This window comes from Rissa tridactyla, chromosome 3 (assembly GCF_028500815.1).
Source record: "Rissa tridactyla isolate bRisTri1 chromosome 3, bRisTri1.patW.cur.20221130, whole genome shotgun sequence".
NCBI classification, from domain to species: Eukaryota; Metazoa; Chordata; class Aves; order Charadriiformes; family Laridae; genus Rissa; species Rissa tridactyla.
In genome coordinates, this window is record NC_071468.1 from 41,357,123 (window position 1) to 41,375,229 (window position 18,107).

The window sequence follows — 18,107 nt, forward strand, 5'->3', positions numbered from 1 at the left end:
AAGTGAATAAATTATTCAATACCAGTTTATACATAACTATCATGTTACCTGCCCATAATCAAAATTTCTGTACGTTGTCTAATTTTGCCATGTATGTCTGGTATTTGGAAAAAATGCTTTCATTTATACAAGGTATTGTTACATAAGAGATGCATCATTTTATACTCTTCGAGACAGGAGAATGATTTTTATGCGATAGGATTCTTGTAAACTGTTTCAGAAGGAAAAAAAATATTAATCTGATCTTGCATGTATGCAGTAGGTTTCATAAACTGCATTTTTCTTTTACCCCCCAGTTGGTTGACCGAGTATTTGATGAAAGTCTCAATTTTAGAAAAATCCCTCCACTAGTGCATGCCAAACCACCAGAGGGGAATGGTCGGCCTAATGATGCTAGACCTCAGCTAACAGATGCCCTCGATCCCCCAACAATTACCCGAAGAAGGACTTGGAGCAGAGATGAAGTGAGTACACAACAGGATTCTCTCTAGTAATGTGTCTATCGTAAGCTGTTACAGTTGTCTACCCACTTAATTAGACGCTATTCTTTTTTTCCTACCTGTAGCAGGTGGCGTTAATACTGGGGAAAAAAATGGTGTATTATTTAATTTGCAAAATATTCAAATATGATTGTGTATGATACCAATTAGAACATAAGTATGATTTTTTTAAAGTTAAAATTTGAATTGTTTGTATGTAATTCTCATTAAACTAATAATACCCTTCTTTATTAAAAACTAATTGCAGGTTATGGGGGACAGTTTGCTGTTGTCCTCAGTCTTCCAGTTTTCTCGCAAGATAAGACAATCCATAGACAAAACAGCTGGCAAAATCAGGTGGGTTTTTAAAAATTATTATTACTGAAAATGTTCTGCTTTCATCACCATTCCTACTAGTAGAAGAGATTTGTATAATACAGATAGAGGAAACGTATTTAGTAGCAACTTGTGTTTTAAAAAAGCGATGTTACTTATGGCCTTTTTAGCATTCAGGAAGAATTGTGATTAATAATTTTTCCATTATTGCTTGTGTGTATTTCACATTACATGAAGATAAGTATCAGCAAAGTTCACATGCACAGAACAATATCCATCATACTTCCAGCAGAGGAGCTGTTCCAACACATGCAAAGGCTGTGCAAAATCTACATGACCTCTATGCAAGTCTTGTAAAACTCCCTTCGTTAAAAGATAAGGTTAAAATGTTGCTGAACTGTAAACTGAGCCCTGTACGTTTGCCAAGTTATTGTAGGGATCACTGGTTTCAGGAAGAAAAACAAATGGTACAAAGGAGAGCTGTTTCAGTAAATCCTTCTGAAAAAGAATTTGCTCTGGAGACAATGTGGTTGCTATTGAGCTCTAAATCTAAAATGACAGATGTAACCATCTGTTATTTTTAATTGAAAATTCCTGCCTAGATAGTTAGATTCCTGCATAATAAAATGTCATATTAACAGTAAGTATAGACATGCCAAAAATTATAACATATTGCTCTACCAACAGCTCCATTTAACTTGAATGAGTGAGTGTACAACCATTTGATGACTGCTTTGGTTGACAAGGATAAATGAAAATTCTAAATACGAAGTTCAGGATTGTATAATTCACATGTCCTTCTTCATGTCTTTGTGCAGTTAATAATTTAAAAATGGAGTACATTAAAAGAAAGAAAGTCATTTGGATGAACTTCATATATAATTTTCTGAATGTGAGAAAATATTGTAATTGATCTGTTTGTCTAGAAGTGTTAAATATTGAAATCTTAGATGGGTTACAGATCAGTCACCAAATCACAAATTTATTTCAGCATAGGATGATGTAACTAGTAAAAGCAGCAAAATACTAACATATCTGAAGGTTAGATTCTCGTGGGAGTACCAAAAAAGACTTGACGATAGAAATCAAGAAGAAAAAAAAAATATCTCTAAATTGGTAAAAACTGTTGGTTATCTGCCATTTTTAGTCCTGCTCTTTCTAGTATCACTGAGTGAAGAATCAAATCTTTAAAAGCCTGCAGCCCATTCTTTTAATTTCTGTTATAAGGTTTTTTATGTGTTGTTTTTACTGGTAATTACAGGTAATATTTGTGAGTACCTTATTTCCACTATTTTCAAACAAATTCCTGGACTGATGTTCATCTTAGTTCTCTTTTTCCAACTCACCGCTTTGGGGCTGTGGGATTATAATATTGCAAATTACGCCATTTGCTGCCTTTCCCTCTTTGGTTTCCCCAGATACATTCTTCTATGTATCATACTATTTATTTTAATATCTTTAAAAAAAGACATAAATGTCTTTTGCTATGTAAATTTCAGATACAAATGAGTTAGTGAAATGCAGGTGTACAATACAGTTACTCTCAAAAGCTGTGTCAAATTAGAAGAGTTCAACTTCATTATGCAGAATTTGTTACAAATGATGCAAAAGTTCACAACTTGTTCAGGTTTAATCAACCTCTGAGTGCACACTATCATTTACTTTAATAGCTGATGTTAAAAAAATGAGCAAAAACATGCAAAGAGGTAACTAAGCGTGACCATTCTTCGAAAGTAATTTTAAAATGCTTTTGAAATTCATAAATAGAAACAAAATATTAAACATTAAGGGGGTTTTTGTGCATAATTCTCTGGGAAAATACAGTGACATCCATAAGGAACTCTGCTTACCTATATATATTTTTTTTTTCTTTTTGAAGCTGCATCATTGGAACAAGAATCTTGCTTATTGACCTACTTATTTGTGGTAGGCGTCTAGGATGATATGTGTCTTAAATTCTTCAGGTGCAGTAGTAGATGCTCTACTTTTTTTTTGTCATGCTGATTTTTCTTGATGGTTGGCAGTTTCTGATCTGTAAATAAGTTGCTAGCACAGCTGTAGTTTACTTAACCTAAACTTGAATTCACTACAGTGAGTTAAAACAAATTATTTATGCAGATATATTCTGAGAAAAGCAGATAACTATAAAATCGAGTCTTACACTTTTCTGATTAATTTTCTGAGCTTAAAAGGTAAAGTCAGCAAGATTTTAAGGAATGTAAATAATCATGTGTTTGTGTATAATATTATAAATATAAGCTTACCTATAAGCATTTTATGTACGTTTAAAGAGAGTGGCATTGCATATTTCTATAAAAATACAGTGGAGAAACTTTAATAAGCAATTATTTAGCATATTCCCCAGAGCTGTGATCAAAACTTCCTGCTTCTCAGAATGGATTTGAATAATATGATGTTCTTTATAATGGCATTAGTATTTTGAATCAGAAAAGCAACAATAGTTTTAGAATTGCTGTTAGAGAGCGTATAAGGCAGCTAAGACATATTACAGATTTTACCTTAGCTTTGTTTTGATGTCCATGACTTCAACCAACTGGTGTGCTTCTATTCCTTCTACTGGAGTTAAGCTAGTTAAAATTTCTGCCCAGAACGAATACAATGAGAATCGGTCAGAATTTGTCAAGCAATTGTGTATTTTTTCAAAGTATTTGAAGTTGAAAGGAGAGGAGAAATTTAGAGGCACCAGTAAGAGTAAGCCAGTAAGCCTTTCTGTGTTTTAAAAGTCCTCTCTCAAATTTTCTTGTTTACCCATGTAAACTTCTCTCCTGAGAGCACAGACAGTATAGAGCAATTACAGTCCTTACAAGTTGCATCATACTTATTAACAAATTGCATCCTTCCTGTCTGGGTCCAAATGGAGGAAGATGTGCTTCCTGTGCAAGCGAACACTCTTCTTTCTCTTATATTTTAGTTGCAATAGCTAGCTTTACAAAAAGACCCATTTTACTTTGGCTGAAGTATTAAGAACATAAGTATTTTCAGTCATTCTTGACAAGCAGACCTATCAGAAATTAAAATGAGCTGAAATCAATCATGAAAATAAACTAATATGAGGATGAAAGGAAATATATATCTTTTTGCTTGACTAGTTTCTTCCCCACTTCATTAGAGCGGCCATTTCTGTTTTCTAATTTATAGATAATGTTCTGAGTTTCACTGAGTTCTATCATCATTCCTACCTTATATCAAGAAATAGGATTGAGAGAAGTTTTTGACACTGTATTCTTTGGCTAACTTCTCCCAGTGCTGGCCAAACTGTTTGGTTTTTTTTCCCCGAGTCCTAGCATGGTGTTCAGATTGAACCAGTTCAGGTGCCTGGTTCTTTCCTTTCACCAAATCCTCTATATATTTGTAATTGTCTTCTGGATAAGGTCATAGCTTGGGTATTGCTAAGTTACTTTTTTATAACTTATTTTTATTCATTACTTTGTATAATCAGTTAGGTTCTTATTTGCTGGTGTACACAAAACCACATCATATTTAAAAATTCTGCAGCATTCTTGCCGTGTATCCTATAATCCATTCTTTGCTAACAAATTGTTGTGGTGGCTTCTCAGGAAGCAAATACGCAGTTTGTTTGCTTTTCTGCCTTTTATATGTTTTAATGAGTTTGCAAGAATTTTCAGAGATTATGGGGGTAAGTAGGTTTTGCAGTGAGAAGACCTACGTGGTTTTATCAGTGTTTTGCAGTGTTATTGGCTTGCTTTGTAGCAGGCAGGTACCTCTTCAGTCAGGCAAAATCTAGGCAAAGCATTCAGGTCAGTGCAGGTACTACTTGTCAGTCTCTGCGGTTTGCTGTGCATCCTGTTAAGTGCAATGGAAGAAAAATGGGAACTGAGCACAACCAAATATGAAAGTTTAGGCAGATTTGCCCCACAAAGTAGGGAAAGGCAAGAGCAGAAAGTGGCAGGCATTTATAAATATGCTCTTTTAATATAAAGGGTACGATTAGAAGAAGGAAGAGCAAAGGAGACAGAGACAAAGACCACTCCAAGAGGTTAAAATGTACTAAATGAAGTATTGGGAAAAAAGGTATCCTGGTTTGAGGTTCAGTGGCAAGTCCGGCCCAAACCATGACAAAAGGAAATACGCTTCCTAAAATTATATTAAAAACAAATTGTCTTGTCTGCTTTATAGTGGAAATAATAACATTTTTAAAACTACTGCTTTCACTTTTTTCCTCTTTTTTTTTCTTTCTTTTAATAAAATGACCTCTGAAATGGAAAGCTTTCAAATCGTAAAAGAGAAGAACATTATCTCTAAAGGAGAGTAAGACTGAAAACACCAGATACAAAAGCAAAGGCACTAATCACATACATAAAGATAGAAGTATTTTAATATAACATGAGCAAGATGGCAAATGAAAAAAAAACAAGGAGTGTCACAATAACTTGCATATTTTTCCTACTAGTGCTGTTTAGTATTAAATAAAACTTTATTTTCCATGTTCCTGCTGATTTCCAGAGTGATATAGATGCTATTAAAGTACAGAAAGTTTAGCTGCGTAAGATTCTCTGTATACTGAATCCAAGTATTTCCAGAAGATGCCTGGTTTTTAGTGTAAGATCCTATAAAGGATTTAATTGGCTCTGCATTTTATTTATTTATTCTAACTCATCAGTGTCAGGAAGTCCTAAATTTTCCATTTTAATTGTACTTTCTGGTATCCAGATTTTCAGTTGTATTGCTTTGCAAGCTTTTGCATTCTCTTCCAGAACATAAAAGCAATCTTGTCAGATCTCTGGTGCTGAATAAGATGATGGCACTACTTGAGGACATGAAGTGTTACATGCTTTCTTCACTGTAGTTTTTATCTCTTTTAATTTATCTTTTCCTTCCCCCAAAAGATGTATGTATTAATGTTTACTGTTCCTATGCTTTGTACGTTAATACACGAAAGTCATTTGCAAAAGCAGTGATTTGCCTTGATCCCATGACATTGTGTCATGAGAGTAGCACTTCCTCTCAGTGAAGCATCTGACAAAAATCAGGTTCTGAAGCAGCAGCGAGGGAAGATCTCAAAGACAGAAGAGTTAAAGGATCTTCTGGTTGGGCTGTCTACGCATATCTATGTACTAATAAAATAGGACAGGGTACATGTTTTGAAAAACTAGACTTTCTTGACACAGGATAATAATAGAGAGTGAGATTTTCCATACGGTCTAAGTAACTGAAGAAAGATTAACAGAAATGCAGTACTAAGTCTCCCAGCTTTCTTTCAAATTCTTATTAATTTGAAGGTATTTATGATATTCAAGGTATCGTGAATTTCCACCTTAAAAGTTATTTCCTCAGACACCTACGTGCACTAATTACTTCTTCAAAATGTACTACTTTTCAGTCATGATTTTAAATTGGTTTGTTTGCTTAGCAGTTTTACTGCAGCTATTTTTATACTTTTAAGTCTGAAATTAATTGTGCAAATGTAGACAGTTTAAACAGTGTTCAAGATATGCCAATGAAAACAAACAATATTTATCACAAGGAAAAGAAGCAAAAAGGGAAGCAAAATATAAAAAAAGGGGAATCTCACAGTATGCTTTGGAAGTCACTTCTGTACACGTAAGAGAAGTGACTTCTTTAAGTGTGTAATACAAGTGATACTTAACATTACTAAATCATTACACAGTTTGTGTGTTGAAACTTTTCAATGAAAACTTCTATGGAATGCATTTTTCTTTTAATTTCCTGTTGTGTTTTATTTTTCATTAAATTAATATAAAATACAAATGTATTTGCATTTATTTACCATTTTTAATCTTTCTCTTGTGTTTTGCATTGTTGTAAAATGCAGTGTTAATAGGGAATTCTCTGACTGTTGTAAAATAGTTGGATTTTTCAAAAAATCTTTCAGTGCTGGAGGAAAGAATCAGCTGTGTCTTTTCAACACCATAAGCAATTATTTAGTTACAGAACTGCCATTTTAATGTCAATAATAATGATCTTGCTGAAACCCTGTATGCTTCCCTGAAAATTTAAACTGTGTGGTTGGATTCTGTCAGTTTTCAGTATTTCAGATTTTACTTCTATTCAGTGCTCCCCGTGCTGCTTTCTCATATCATGTTATCTAATCTTTCAGTTCTAGTTTGGTTATATTTGTCTATTTTAAACAGTGTTCTTGAATTCCTTTCTTCTAGAATATTATTTAAGGACAAAGATAGAAATTGGGAAGAAATTGAAAACAAGTTGCGAGCTGAAAGTGAAGTTCCTATTGTGAAAACATCAAGCATGGTATGAATTGTTATCTTTACTGGGATTGTTTGAGCCTCTTACCTAATTTCTAAATGAGCAGTAGAGGAATGTGTTATTTTCAGTGATACAAAGGCAAAAATCTTTAACAGGTTTTATTTAGATACTCGGTATATTTCAAGAATAAACCCGATCTCCTTTGATAATTACTAAGACTTACTATCTTATAAAGAAACAGTCTTAAGTAATTGTTCAGGGGAAATTATCAGATAAAGAATGGAATAAAAGGGGTTGAACTCTATAGAGACCATCAGTACTTTTGTTTAAGAAAAGGTAACAACCATTAGTTTGAATGTTAGATTGCTTTCGTATTAACTTGTTTTACAATCTAAAGATTGCTTTCCCTACTGATTATTAATACCTAATATATACTTCGTGCTATTAATACTGATTATTAATATTTAGAGAACTAGTTGTATTTTGCTATATATAAATGACAGTAATCTGTAGACACATTGCAATGAAAGCACTCTTCAATGAAAAATAAACACGTTGATTTTGTGTGGAACTGATAAATGTAGGGAATCGACTACAGCTCTAGTTGATTCACATAGTCTTCTACCCCTGCCTAATTAGGGACATTTCATGACCAGACTGTGTGATGGTGTGAGGGAACGGAGCATACATGTTGTTTCCTAGTATACTTCTCCTCTGCTTCTTATCACAGAGTGTAGGGTTTGAAAAACATCTCTGCATGTGAGAGCAGACAAAGAGTCCAGCTACATTATCCTGTCTGGAGTATCATGAATGTCAGCTTGCAGAGGCAGTTTTCTTTTCTGAGGGAAAGGTGGGAGAAGAAACTCCTTCTCACATAGTTCATATTGGACTGCTCAGAAGCAAAATGTGAACTCGTTTCCTCTGTTGTTTGAACTGGCTAACACTTCTCTGTTACCTCATCATGCCTTACTAAACTCATACAGATTGATGGAAATATTAAAAACCTGGCTTGTAATTTCTGCAGAATGGTATATTTTTTAAGAGCAGTCATTAGTAGCTCAGTGTTATAATTTAATAGATACACTGACAGTTTTGGGTTTTTTTTAAAGTTTAATTAAGCAAGTTACTCATGGAAGTTTCTGATTTTAGAAACATGATAATATAAGGAGTTTCTCTTATCCTGTCCATTTCCAGAATAAGACTGAAGTTTAGTGTTTTACATTCTAAATGCCATGAATGTGGGGTTTTGAGGCATTCATTGAAAAAAAGAAAAAGTTTAGTTATATATTTATTCCTAAACTTAGCATTTTACAATATTTTTTTCAATGCAGTAAAACATCTCACATTGTTTGAAAGTGTATGGGGTTTTTTTTTTGCCTATGCAGTGATTTTTCAAGTTTCTGCTCAGTTTCCAGAGCCATATATTGTTCAAATGCAGTGCTTATTTATAGCACAGAATGTCATTAAAAGTTAACTGTCATTAACACTTAACTGTAACTGGTGTTTGTTTTGTCCTTGGAACACTTATGTCCAGTTCAGATATGGAATCTGTTTAACAATAATGACTTTGTAAAATCCAAGGTAATCAATCTCTGCTACCCACAAAAATCACATTACTTATTTCAAAAACTCATTCTGTACTGGGTTAAATGGGTTTAAATGGGTTTCTGAAATCAGTGCCTTTGAAAATTTTCAGCTTTTGAAGACCACTGGTAGCTCTCCTCAGCAGCTGGATTAACAGTATCCTTCAGTGTAGGATCCTTCAGTTGTTGGATTTACATATTTGTAATTTAAGATGCAGTACATTGAATGATCATTGTGTTTCTGAGTGTGTTGCTGTGGCTATGTCTGTGTTAGCAAGCAGTGCAGCACAGAGGAGAAAAATCTGTAAGGCAAAAGAGTGCTCAGGATGCAACATTGGTGTGCTGTACAGGGTCTCGTAGGCACAGGGCCCAATGGCTGCAGACAAAATCCCGATGCAGTCATCTTACTATTCTGACTCACATCTGAATGAGGTTATAAACCACGCTATTCTATTAATACTGGGTTTGGGTTTGTACTGTTACATTCCTTTAAGGGTTTGCTGTTACTTTGCCCCATTTCTACAGAACCATGGTGTCTGTAAGTCTGTGCTAGAGACGTAGTAGTGCAGGCAGATGAGCAAGGGTCAGAGTGAGGTTTTGTTGACCCTAGCAATCTACCAGTGCGGAGGAGCTCTTGATTTCTGAGTGGGCCATGGCTGTCCAGCCTCAAGTACTGCCTCCCAGGACACAGGGTGGATGTGGCTGGGTCACCACCAGCAAGGGTGTTCTTGGTGCCAGGAGGGACAACCCAAATAGCGTATTTGCAAAGGTTGGGGAGGGGGATTGTTTACTGCTGATAGGTAGTTTGAGTCTCTTTTTTTCCTTAATGAAGCTTTTTTCTTTCTTTCTTTCCTAGGAAATATCATCAATCTTACAGGAACTGAAACGAGTTGAGAAACAGCTGCAAGGTACAAATCTTTTCTCATTTTTCTCTTTCACTGTTGCTTGCTTTAATTTTTTTTAATATGTATCCACATACGTATATCATGAAACAAGGTTATCACATTTTATTCAAATACATTCACAGTATTGGTTACATACATTAGTATCATATAATTGCTGGCACATTTGGTAAAGAAACATCACAGAATTATTTTAAAACAGGAGAGTGAGGATATCTTTTTATGTAAGGGAGAAAAGACTCAACTAAAAATGAAATAGTCGAGAGACTCTCAAAGGAATTATTTGTGAAACATTCTTAATAGAAATATTTTTTGTGGATAAGTATTGAAGACTAGGTGATAGAGAATCCTGAGATTAGGCTTTATAAAATAGTCTTTGCACATCAGTAATACCCTCATGTGTAGCACAATTCAGTGTAACGAATGCACTGGGACCATAACCTATAGGAAATCCAAAAAAAAATAATATAATTATCCAATACAATAAAATGAAAATTGAGGATTAGCTCTTGACATCTTCCCTGCACACTACTGAATCCACTCTTTGTAACTGTGGAGCCCAAAGACTACAAAATAGAAAAGTTACTTTGCTTTTCACCTGCGATGACTTAACTATGTATAAAATGGAAAGAGTATGTTGCGCTTACAAAGTCCGATATTTTGACACATATGTTTATCAAAATCAACTTAGAAACTTAGTATCTTTTAAAAAGAAGTTGCAGTCTTATTTGTTTATTGTTTATACTTAGTTTATTGGAGTGGTCAAATGGATTAGTGCTGCTTATATGTAATCTTCACTGCATTTGATGTAAATTTCCTATATTTGTAATTTTTAGTATTCAGATTTAATCCTACAATAAAACATGTTTTAAAAAGGAATGTTTCAGGAGGAATCATTAGCCAGCTTTAGAGACAAAGTAGTATTTATTTCACGTTCGGCCATAATTAAAAAATGTTAATTTATTGTAAATTATATTGTGTTTAGAGAATATAACAAAGAAATAAGGCCCAGAGAAAGAGGCCAAATCATTTCCTTGTGCATGCAGTGGTGTTTAAATAGATGTTAGCACAGTTTTGGAAATAAAGAGAGAACGTTTCTGTTAAATGAGACAAATGTGTTAACACTACAGTAAAATGAAATCGTACTAGGTGCTTCAGTTTGCTTTCACTATGCGGAGGGAGAGGGACAATAAATCCATTGTTTATGCATTAAAAAGGATAAATGATAGCTCTCTCATACAAATTTCATTCAATCATGGAATTAGCAGGTATGCATATGTGGGGTGGGATGGAATGAAGCATAGTGTAATGGTAATATTAGAGAAAAAGCTGCCTAAAAATCCCATCTTTCAGTCCCTATAAGCTAGTCATAGACAGTTTGGCATCTCTATTTCCTGTTCACACATCGGGCAGTGCTTCGTTTGTGTAGTTTCATTTTTTCTAAAGCTTTAATATATGTAAAAGCTTTTAAATATATGTATCAGCTACATGTATGTCGGGTACGCTACTCTTTTGTAGTGGGCAGAACACAAAAGCTCACATCTGTCATAAAAATAAAAGTTTTTGAACAGGATTTTTGGTCTTTTATGATAACAGAAAATTGTAAATTTTATGGTTTCTTCCCTATCCCTTTCATCTTTTCTTAATTGCTTAGCAATTAATGCTATGATTGACCCTGATGGTACCCTGGATGCTCTGAGCAACTTGGGATTCGTCAGCCCCATCTTACCAGCTCAGCCGAAGCCGAAGTCCAGTCCCGTTTCCCAAAGTACTCGCCCTCAAGTGCAGCCAAACTGCCAGCCCGAAGCTCGGGCTGTTCGACCGGCCACCGTCCCTGTTGCACCTGAATTTGAGAATGCTGAATCCGAGTCAGACTTCAGCATACATTTCAATAGGTTTAACCCAGATGGGGAAGAGGAAGATGCCACACTGCGTGAGTGACGTCTCAGTGTTGATACAAAAACCTTTCATGTGAAATGTTTAGGAGTAAAGGAAAAAATATAATATTGGTTTTATAATTTTTAAAAAAAAAAGGCTTGGTCAAACAGCGGTTGTTTTATTAAACCAATTTTCTTTAACTGTGATGCTTTGATTGTCACACAAATCCTTTTCAAATCATAAAGATACGCATAGATACCAGTGTAGGAAAGCAGATTGTGGCAGGTTTGCCCTTTGTGGTTGTGTGCTTTGCAGAAGAATTATTATATCAGCAGTTTCCCCTTAATAGATTTATTTCTTTTTAAAAGCCATGCAAGCAGTCTAACATTTAATGTTACCGAAACCCCAAATCTCTTTGCCAAGCTGCTCTAATGAATGGACTTCCTCCACTAAAGTTTGTACAGAACTGTTGAACAGTTACAATTGATTCTGAATTAGATGATTTATATATGAAACATTATCTTTGACTACAACGACACATTACTACAAAAAGTAAGACAGATTTCAGAAAGTATTCATTCTTGTGTATGGAAAATCTCAAACAGTTCTGTGATTTATATAACCTTGTTGCTGCGTAAATTGTCTTGGGGTTTACATAAAGTTCACGTATTATGTTTGCACTAAGATTTGCTGGGAGTGATAGGTGATCATATTGATATCATTAAACAGCAAGCAGTGTTTTGGTGTACATAAAATCTGATAATACTGTACTTGTATTATCATTGCAGTGTTTTAACCCACTTTCTGAAAGGACTATTTGGCACTTTTTGATCTTCTTCAAATGTCTTTTTGATGTTAATGAAAGTAGAAGTATTTCATATCTCATTTCTGTCCAAATGTTTGTTGAAACTAGAAAAACAATTTAAACATACAGCAACATGGGACATTTTAAAGCATATTGAGGCAAATGGGCTCTCACCAATTCAAAAGCAACATAAGCTTACGGAAGAAATTACTATTCCTTGGAATGATCATGAGATGTAAAATTTTCTTTAGGGGACTTGGAAATAGAGTTGTCATGATTTGCTTGATCGATAGATGCACTCCCAAGCAAATGATTTTATTTGCTTCTGTATGTTTTCCTGTAGTCTTGCTAGTAAAGCTGTCTCTGTCTTACATATTTGAAAGGATTCTGGAAGATGACTGCTAACATAGACATTTTGCTTATACCACTGAAAAGCAAGTCTATTTAAAGTTTCCTATATAAGCCTATTTTCCTTATAAGTTGTCCCAGTAACTTCACATTTGGAAATAATAATAAAAATAAAAGTAAATTACTTTGTATTTCCAGAACACTGTAATTTGGAGGAATGTTATTTCTGTTAAATGTAACTAATAGACTGGAATTTTCCTATGTTTGCATCAGTCTCTATATATTAAGGTTGAAGATACAGTTTTGCAGCTTTTATGAAATGGTCTTTAATATTTCAGCAATAATCCTATATGACATTTGTTTTAAAAAGCTACTTTCTGTACACTTTTAAATTGTACAGGCTTTCAGAAGTCAGTAAAAGTTGGACCAGTTAATAAAAACGCAAAAACTTTTTTTGTAGAGATGTAAAAACGAAACCACTAATCTGTTGTATAATGGATTTCATATTTTCTTTAAAAAAATTAAAAGCAAACAGCCTTCATGTATGACTCAATATGCTCTACTCCAGCTAACTGTGGAAGCCTGAACTACACTAGTTTACAGAGGCTAGAAGAAAAGTTTTAGAAGGTGCAGAAGGGCAAAAATAAACCGAAACTAGAGCTAGGTGTTGAAAAGCGAGTGTACCAAACCATCACCATAATTCCTTCTTTTGTTTAATGCTTGGGAACATAATTTTACCACAGACTCGAGTGGAAAGTAGAAAATGGCTAGGAATGATTAAAGGTGCAGGCTCTTCATGCGAGATTCTGTTTGTGTTCTTTCAGGCATTTATACTTTTACGTTCTGTAATAAGCATTTTGCATTACTATGTTCTTATTTTGTATGAACATGTTCTCCTTATTTATTTTTGTTACATTTATTATGTATGTTATTTTGTTATATGCATTTACAACTCCATTTTTAAATAAAGTGTTTCTGGAACTTTACAAATGTGTGAATATGTAATTGAGAGCTGGGAAGTTCACAGTCTTCCTGCGATCTAACTTATCTTTACTGAAATAGGAAATGACAGTTTTTCATAAACATCTTTTCTTTGGAAAAAGTTATATTATTATCACTCCTGCATCATTTATTCTGTGCTGACAGTATTGGCTCACTTTCCCGTACTCGGGTTCATTTCCACACTTGAATTGATTTTTGTGTGCAAAGCTAGAGGCAATAATAATCCAGTATGCCAGTCACCAAATAGTGACTGTGTTTCCCTTTGTAGAATAAAAGTAAATGAGTTTTGATGCACCTGCGAGGTGCAACAGTAGATGCTTTTCAGACTGCTTTCCTTCTGCTTCATATATTGGAAAACTTTATTGAACATTCTGATTTGGCTACAGACCGGTGAGTTGGTTTTTTTCCTTCTGTCAACGGCTTTGACTCCATACATACTTTCCTGCAAAACACTAAAATTCCTCTTCTGTAGCTCGCTTCATGCAGGAACAAAACTGTGAGTTTAGTATAAAGCTCCAAGAATTCCTTACATGTTTCAGCGTTGCAAAGCTTTGCTGTGACTTGGCAGCAGCCAGCTCTGGTCTTGCCCTTCTGTGCACTTGTTTTTCCTTTGTATCCACAGTCTGATGGCATTAAGACTGCAGTAATGGCACATAGTGACACTCAAGAGCACTCAGCTCTAGAAGGGCAGGAGGTATTTACTGATGTTCAGAGATGCCAGTTTGGTATAGTCAAAGACATGAAAAAGTTCGAAGGGCTTTCCAGGTGCTCAGGACTTTTTCATTCAGGTGCTGTTGTTTCCTCGGTTGTTGCCAGTATCCCTTTATCTTTGCAGAAGTAAGGGGAATGCGCTTCTGGGTTAATATTCTCATCCGCAGAGCCCCGTTTCTGTAAGCAATAGCATAGCATTTTGTTATTTCTTCCCATGTAATTTTTTCATCTCTCCCCAGTACTTTGAGCCAAGGTTATGCAGAGATGTTTTTCAGAAGTACTTAGGAAATCCAGCCAGATTGCATCAGTCCCCTGCTTCCTTTTGACATCAGCAAGCGGGGCTGACGTGCAGGGGCACAGAGAAAGCAGAGTTCAAGCCTTTTCTGATCAGCACTGTTGGTTCCTCCCTTAGCTACATGCTCTGGTCTAATTATACACCCAACAAATACTTCTAATGGCACTCAAATCTAGCTGTAGCATACAGAAATAAGAGTATAATTTGTGTGCCTGACCCGGTAACAGCAAGATGGTGTTTCACTACAGCATGTATGTTATACTAACAGCAACTGGTACTTCAGTCTCTGAAGAGAATACCACTTCATACCAAAAATGGAATTTCAGTCGATGCCCATTGGAAGGCCTTTGTAATTTTAACTGGAAAGATTTCAAGCATTGAAAAGATCTACAATTACTTCTTTGACATGCAGCCGTGTCAGGGTATGCAGGAATGCGTGAAGCATTCTGTGAAACAGTGTGTACAGTAAAAGGAGGCCGCTCGCTACATGCCAAGGAGATTTCATACCACCAAGTCTTTTGTATCTGGAGAGAATTACAAGGAAGAAACTTAGCCACCCACCATACAAGTTGCTTCGCTTCATCTTGATGAATAATCGGATTTTTAAAATCATAAGAATATCATCTTTAAGTAGAGCACACCTGTAAATGCTGACAAGGTTACAGTCCTGGTACTATACTAAATACATCCGACAATATCGGTCTTGGCAATATTGCCCAAGGGCGGTTGCCTCTTGCTAAAGAACAGCATTTCCAGCTGCACTAGCTCAGTAATCTTGTAAAAACAATTTTTAACTTGGTAAGCCTTACTCACTGCTGTTTCTGCACGTGACAGCCAACAGAGATGTCTAGGGAGCAAGGCGTTGCCTTTTCAGATTCTTTTCTTACTATTCTTATATTTCTGGAGGAAAAGATGGAGTTAGCAAATAAGTGGGATTTTGCAGCCGTGGAAGTACTCTAAAGCAGGACAAGATAACTGTAAGCCTGCAGTCAAAGATCCTGATCTTCACCTGCTCCAACAAGACCAGCGTTAATAGCGAAAAAATAAACCCAGTGCTCATTTCGTCTTGCTGACAACTTCACAAGCCCTTACTGTTTTGTGAGATTTTAACATTCTTACCTCAGATCTGAGGAGAGCTCTTAAAATTACAGGGTATTATGAAATGTGCTCTTTGGGGAGTCGGTATTAAAATAGGAGTTTGTGGTTCTGGAATATCCTCATGGGAATGCAGGGCAACATTTTCAAGTTACACTTGCAAAATTATTCAAGCATTAGGGCCTTAGGGGTGGAGTGAGGGGACAGAGACTTCTTCATTTCAGGGATAAACCCTGTTTTCACTTACCAGTTAATGTGTTTCCTTGCTAAGATCTGCTACTCCAGTCCATGAGTTCCTTAGGGCTAGCATTTATTTGACCTGTTTTAAAAATTAATACACGCGTTTATAATTTATAAGGCTTTCTGCTCCTATGGAGTAACTAAAAGCACTATCAGGACTCTAGAGGTCTTTATTAAAAAATAACAGTTTAGCAGCAGCATGACTTATCTTTCAAGCAACCTGTGGTCTTACTTAACAGAAAAAGCTGAATTAATAATAAGGCTTTTAAAAAACATGCAATGTGAGGTTTTTAAGTTCCGTACGTTTATTCGTGCCCATATGGGCCTACAAGAAGCTGGGCGCAAAGAACGAGGATTATATGTAGAATTCTAAAAAGTTAATGGGTGACTTCACTTTTCGTTCACAGCATCACCTTTAAGATGTCATTTATAAGTCAAGAAAAATTTATTGAGGAAGTAATACTGATGGGGATGTGAGCTGTGGTTCAGGTTATCACTGGCTGATTTTGTTGAGAGATGAGACAGATGACTGCAGATAAATCAGGAGATTTTAGAATTTTTAAGAAATGAAATGCCTTAGGAATGTTATTGGAGAAAGTAACATAAATGGTATTTTCCAGTGTGACAACTGATTAATAAATGGGTGGGCAAAATACTGTGTTCTCAACAGACATTATTGGATTAGGAGAATCAATAAAGCACAAAAGGCTAAGCAAACTTTTGTAAAAACTCTACAAAGAAATCAAATGACGGATGACCAGAAGTCAGGGGGGGTGGGGAGGGAATACCGAGTCCCAGGCTAGGGCAGGATGTGTTACTGAGCGGCGCAGCTAATTCGAGGCAATTTTAATGCAAAGGAGAACTGGGAGATGCAGATGGCACATAAGAATTTGGCCACGAGAATGGTGCTTTCAGAGCTGGTCAGAAGCTGTGCAGGGATACGCACTTCCTACTCCAACATGTACCTCAGGTGCAAGAGAGACTCCAGCCTCCCTGCTCCTTGGCAGAGGATGGCAGCTGGAAATACTTAGGAATTATGATGTATGTTAGTAATCACATCATTTTTCACTCTGCAGAATAGCTGGAGTTCCTCAAATAAATATGACTGAAACAAGAGAAGGCTCTTTCCACACAGTGGCATAAAAAAACCCAAACAAATTCATGTCCTCCAGTGCAGTTTATTTTGTGCTGTTTTCCTAAAAACATTTTTGCACCTCACAGATGAAATTTATTTAACTGACTAAAGATGCGGGTGTATAATGTTGTAATCTTAATACCTGATCTCAACACACTTGGGAACTCAAGTGCTAGCAAAAATTTACCACACAACCGTGTTCGTTCTTTCTTTGTTTCCAAACATGCAAAGATATACTCAAGCCAAACTCCTCATGTCACTGCTGCTTTCAGTATGATGAACAGCTGATAAAATGGTCATTTACAAAAATTAGTGCTTTTTTAATGCAACTTATGCAATGTTCTTAAGACCTTACCAGTTGCTTTCTTCCCAGGACAAGTGTGAGGTAAAAATGTTGCTGTAGTGATTTCTTGAGTTGATTTTCTAAATGTACAGCCTCATTAAAGATAGCTCCTCTCTAACACCTTTGCACATTTAAAAATGCTGGTATTTGTTGAAAAATCACATCTGTGGCTTCACTGAAGTTATTGTTCTGAGGGCAGCAGAAGTTCAAATAGAAGTCTGAAAACACAGCTTAGTGGCTGATCGCAGTGGAGGCATGCTGAGCTGAGGAGAGGTTCAATCGACATGAGCAGGGTTTGCTCTTTGCTGTGAGCAGCGTTGGCCTCTTGGAGTTTTTGAGAATGTGTTTTTAGGCTTCTAAGCTGCGTGAGTATCTAAATTTCTAACTTCGGCCAATTTAAGTATCAAAGTTCAAAGTGACAGTAACATGGAAAGCCATAATTTCCCTTTTAATGATGTGCATTTTCTGCAACTGGGAGAAAAGTGTTCAATAAAATCATGCATTTGTGCCCTAACGCTCCAGCACTCAATTACAAGTTAAGCAGAGCTGGTCTCCATGAAGTCAATTGAAAGGTTTTCACATAACCGTTCATGTTCGTGTACTTGCTTAACTGAGTGCAAAACCAGATCACTACATTTGGTTTTTGCTTATATGCAGTTTTGTAGAATTCGGAAAAGCTGCACCCCAGCACAGGCATTTTTTAAAGCATTTTTAAATGAGTTGACTGTAAGCTTTAACCTGGTGGTGC

At 35.7% G+C, this 18,107-nt stretch overlaps 1 protein-coding gene across 6 annotated transcripts in view; it reads left to right on the forward strand.

The window, feature by feature from the left end:
• CEP170 (centrosomal protein 170) overlaps positions 1–13,528 on the forward strand; it is a 105,588-nt gene extending 92,060 nt beyond the window's left edge. For all 6 annotated transcript variants that reach the window (XM_054194951.1, XM_054194953.1, XM_054194954.1 and 3 more), the window contains 5 exons: positions 297–464; positions 748–836; positions 6,974–7,067; positions 9,462–9,513; positions 11,162–13,528. In XM_054194951.1, coding sequence (XP_054050926.1) covers positions 297–464; positions 748–836; positions 6,974–7,067; positions 9,462–9,513; positions 11,162–11,448 — 690 coding nt within the window. In that variant the 3' untranslated portion in view covers positions 11,449–13,528. The remainder of the gene's footprint in view (positions 1–296; positions 465–747; positions 837–6,973; positions 7,068–9,461; positions 9,514–11,161) is intronic.
• The last annotated feature ends 4,579 nt before the right edge of the window (positions 13,529–18,107 follow it).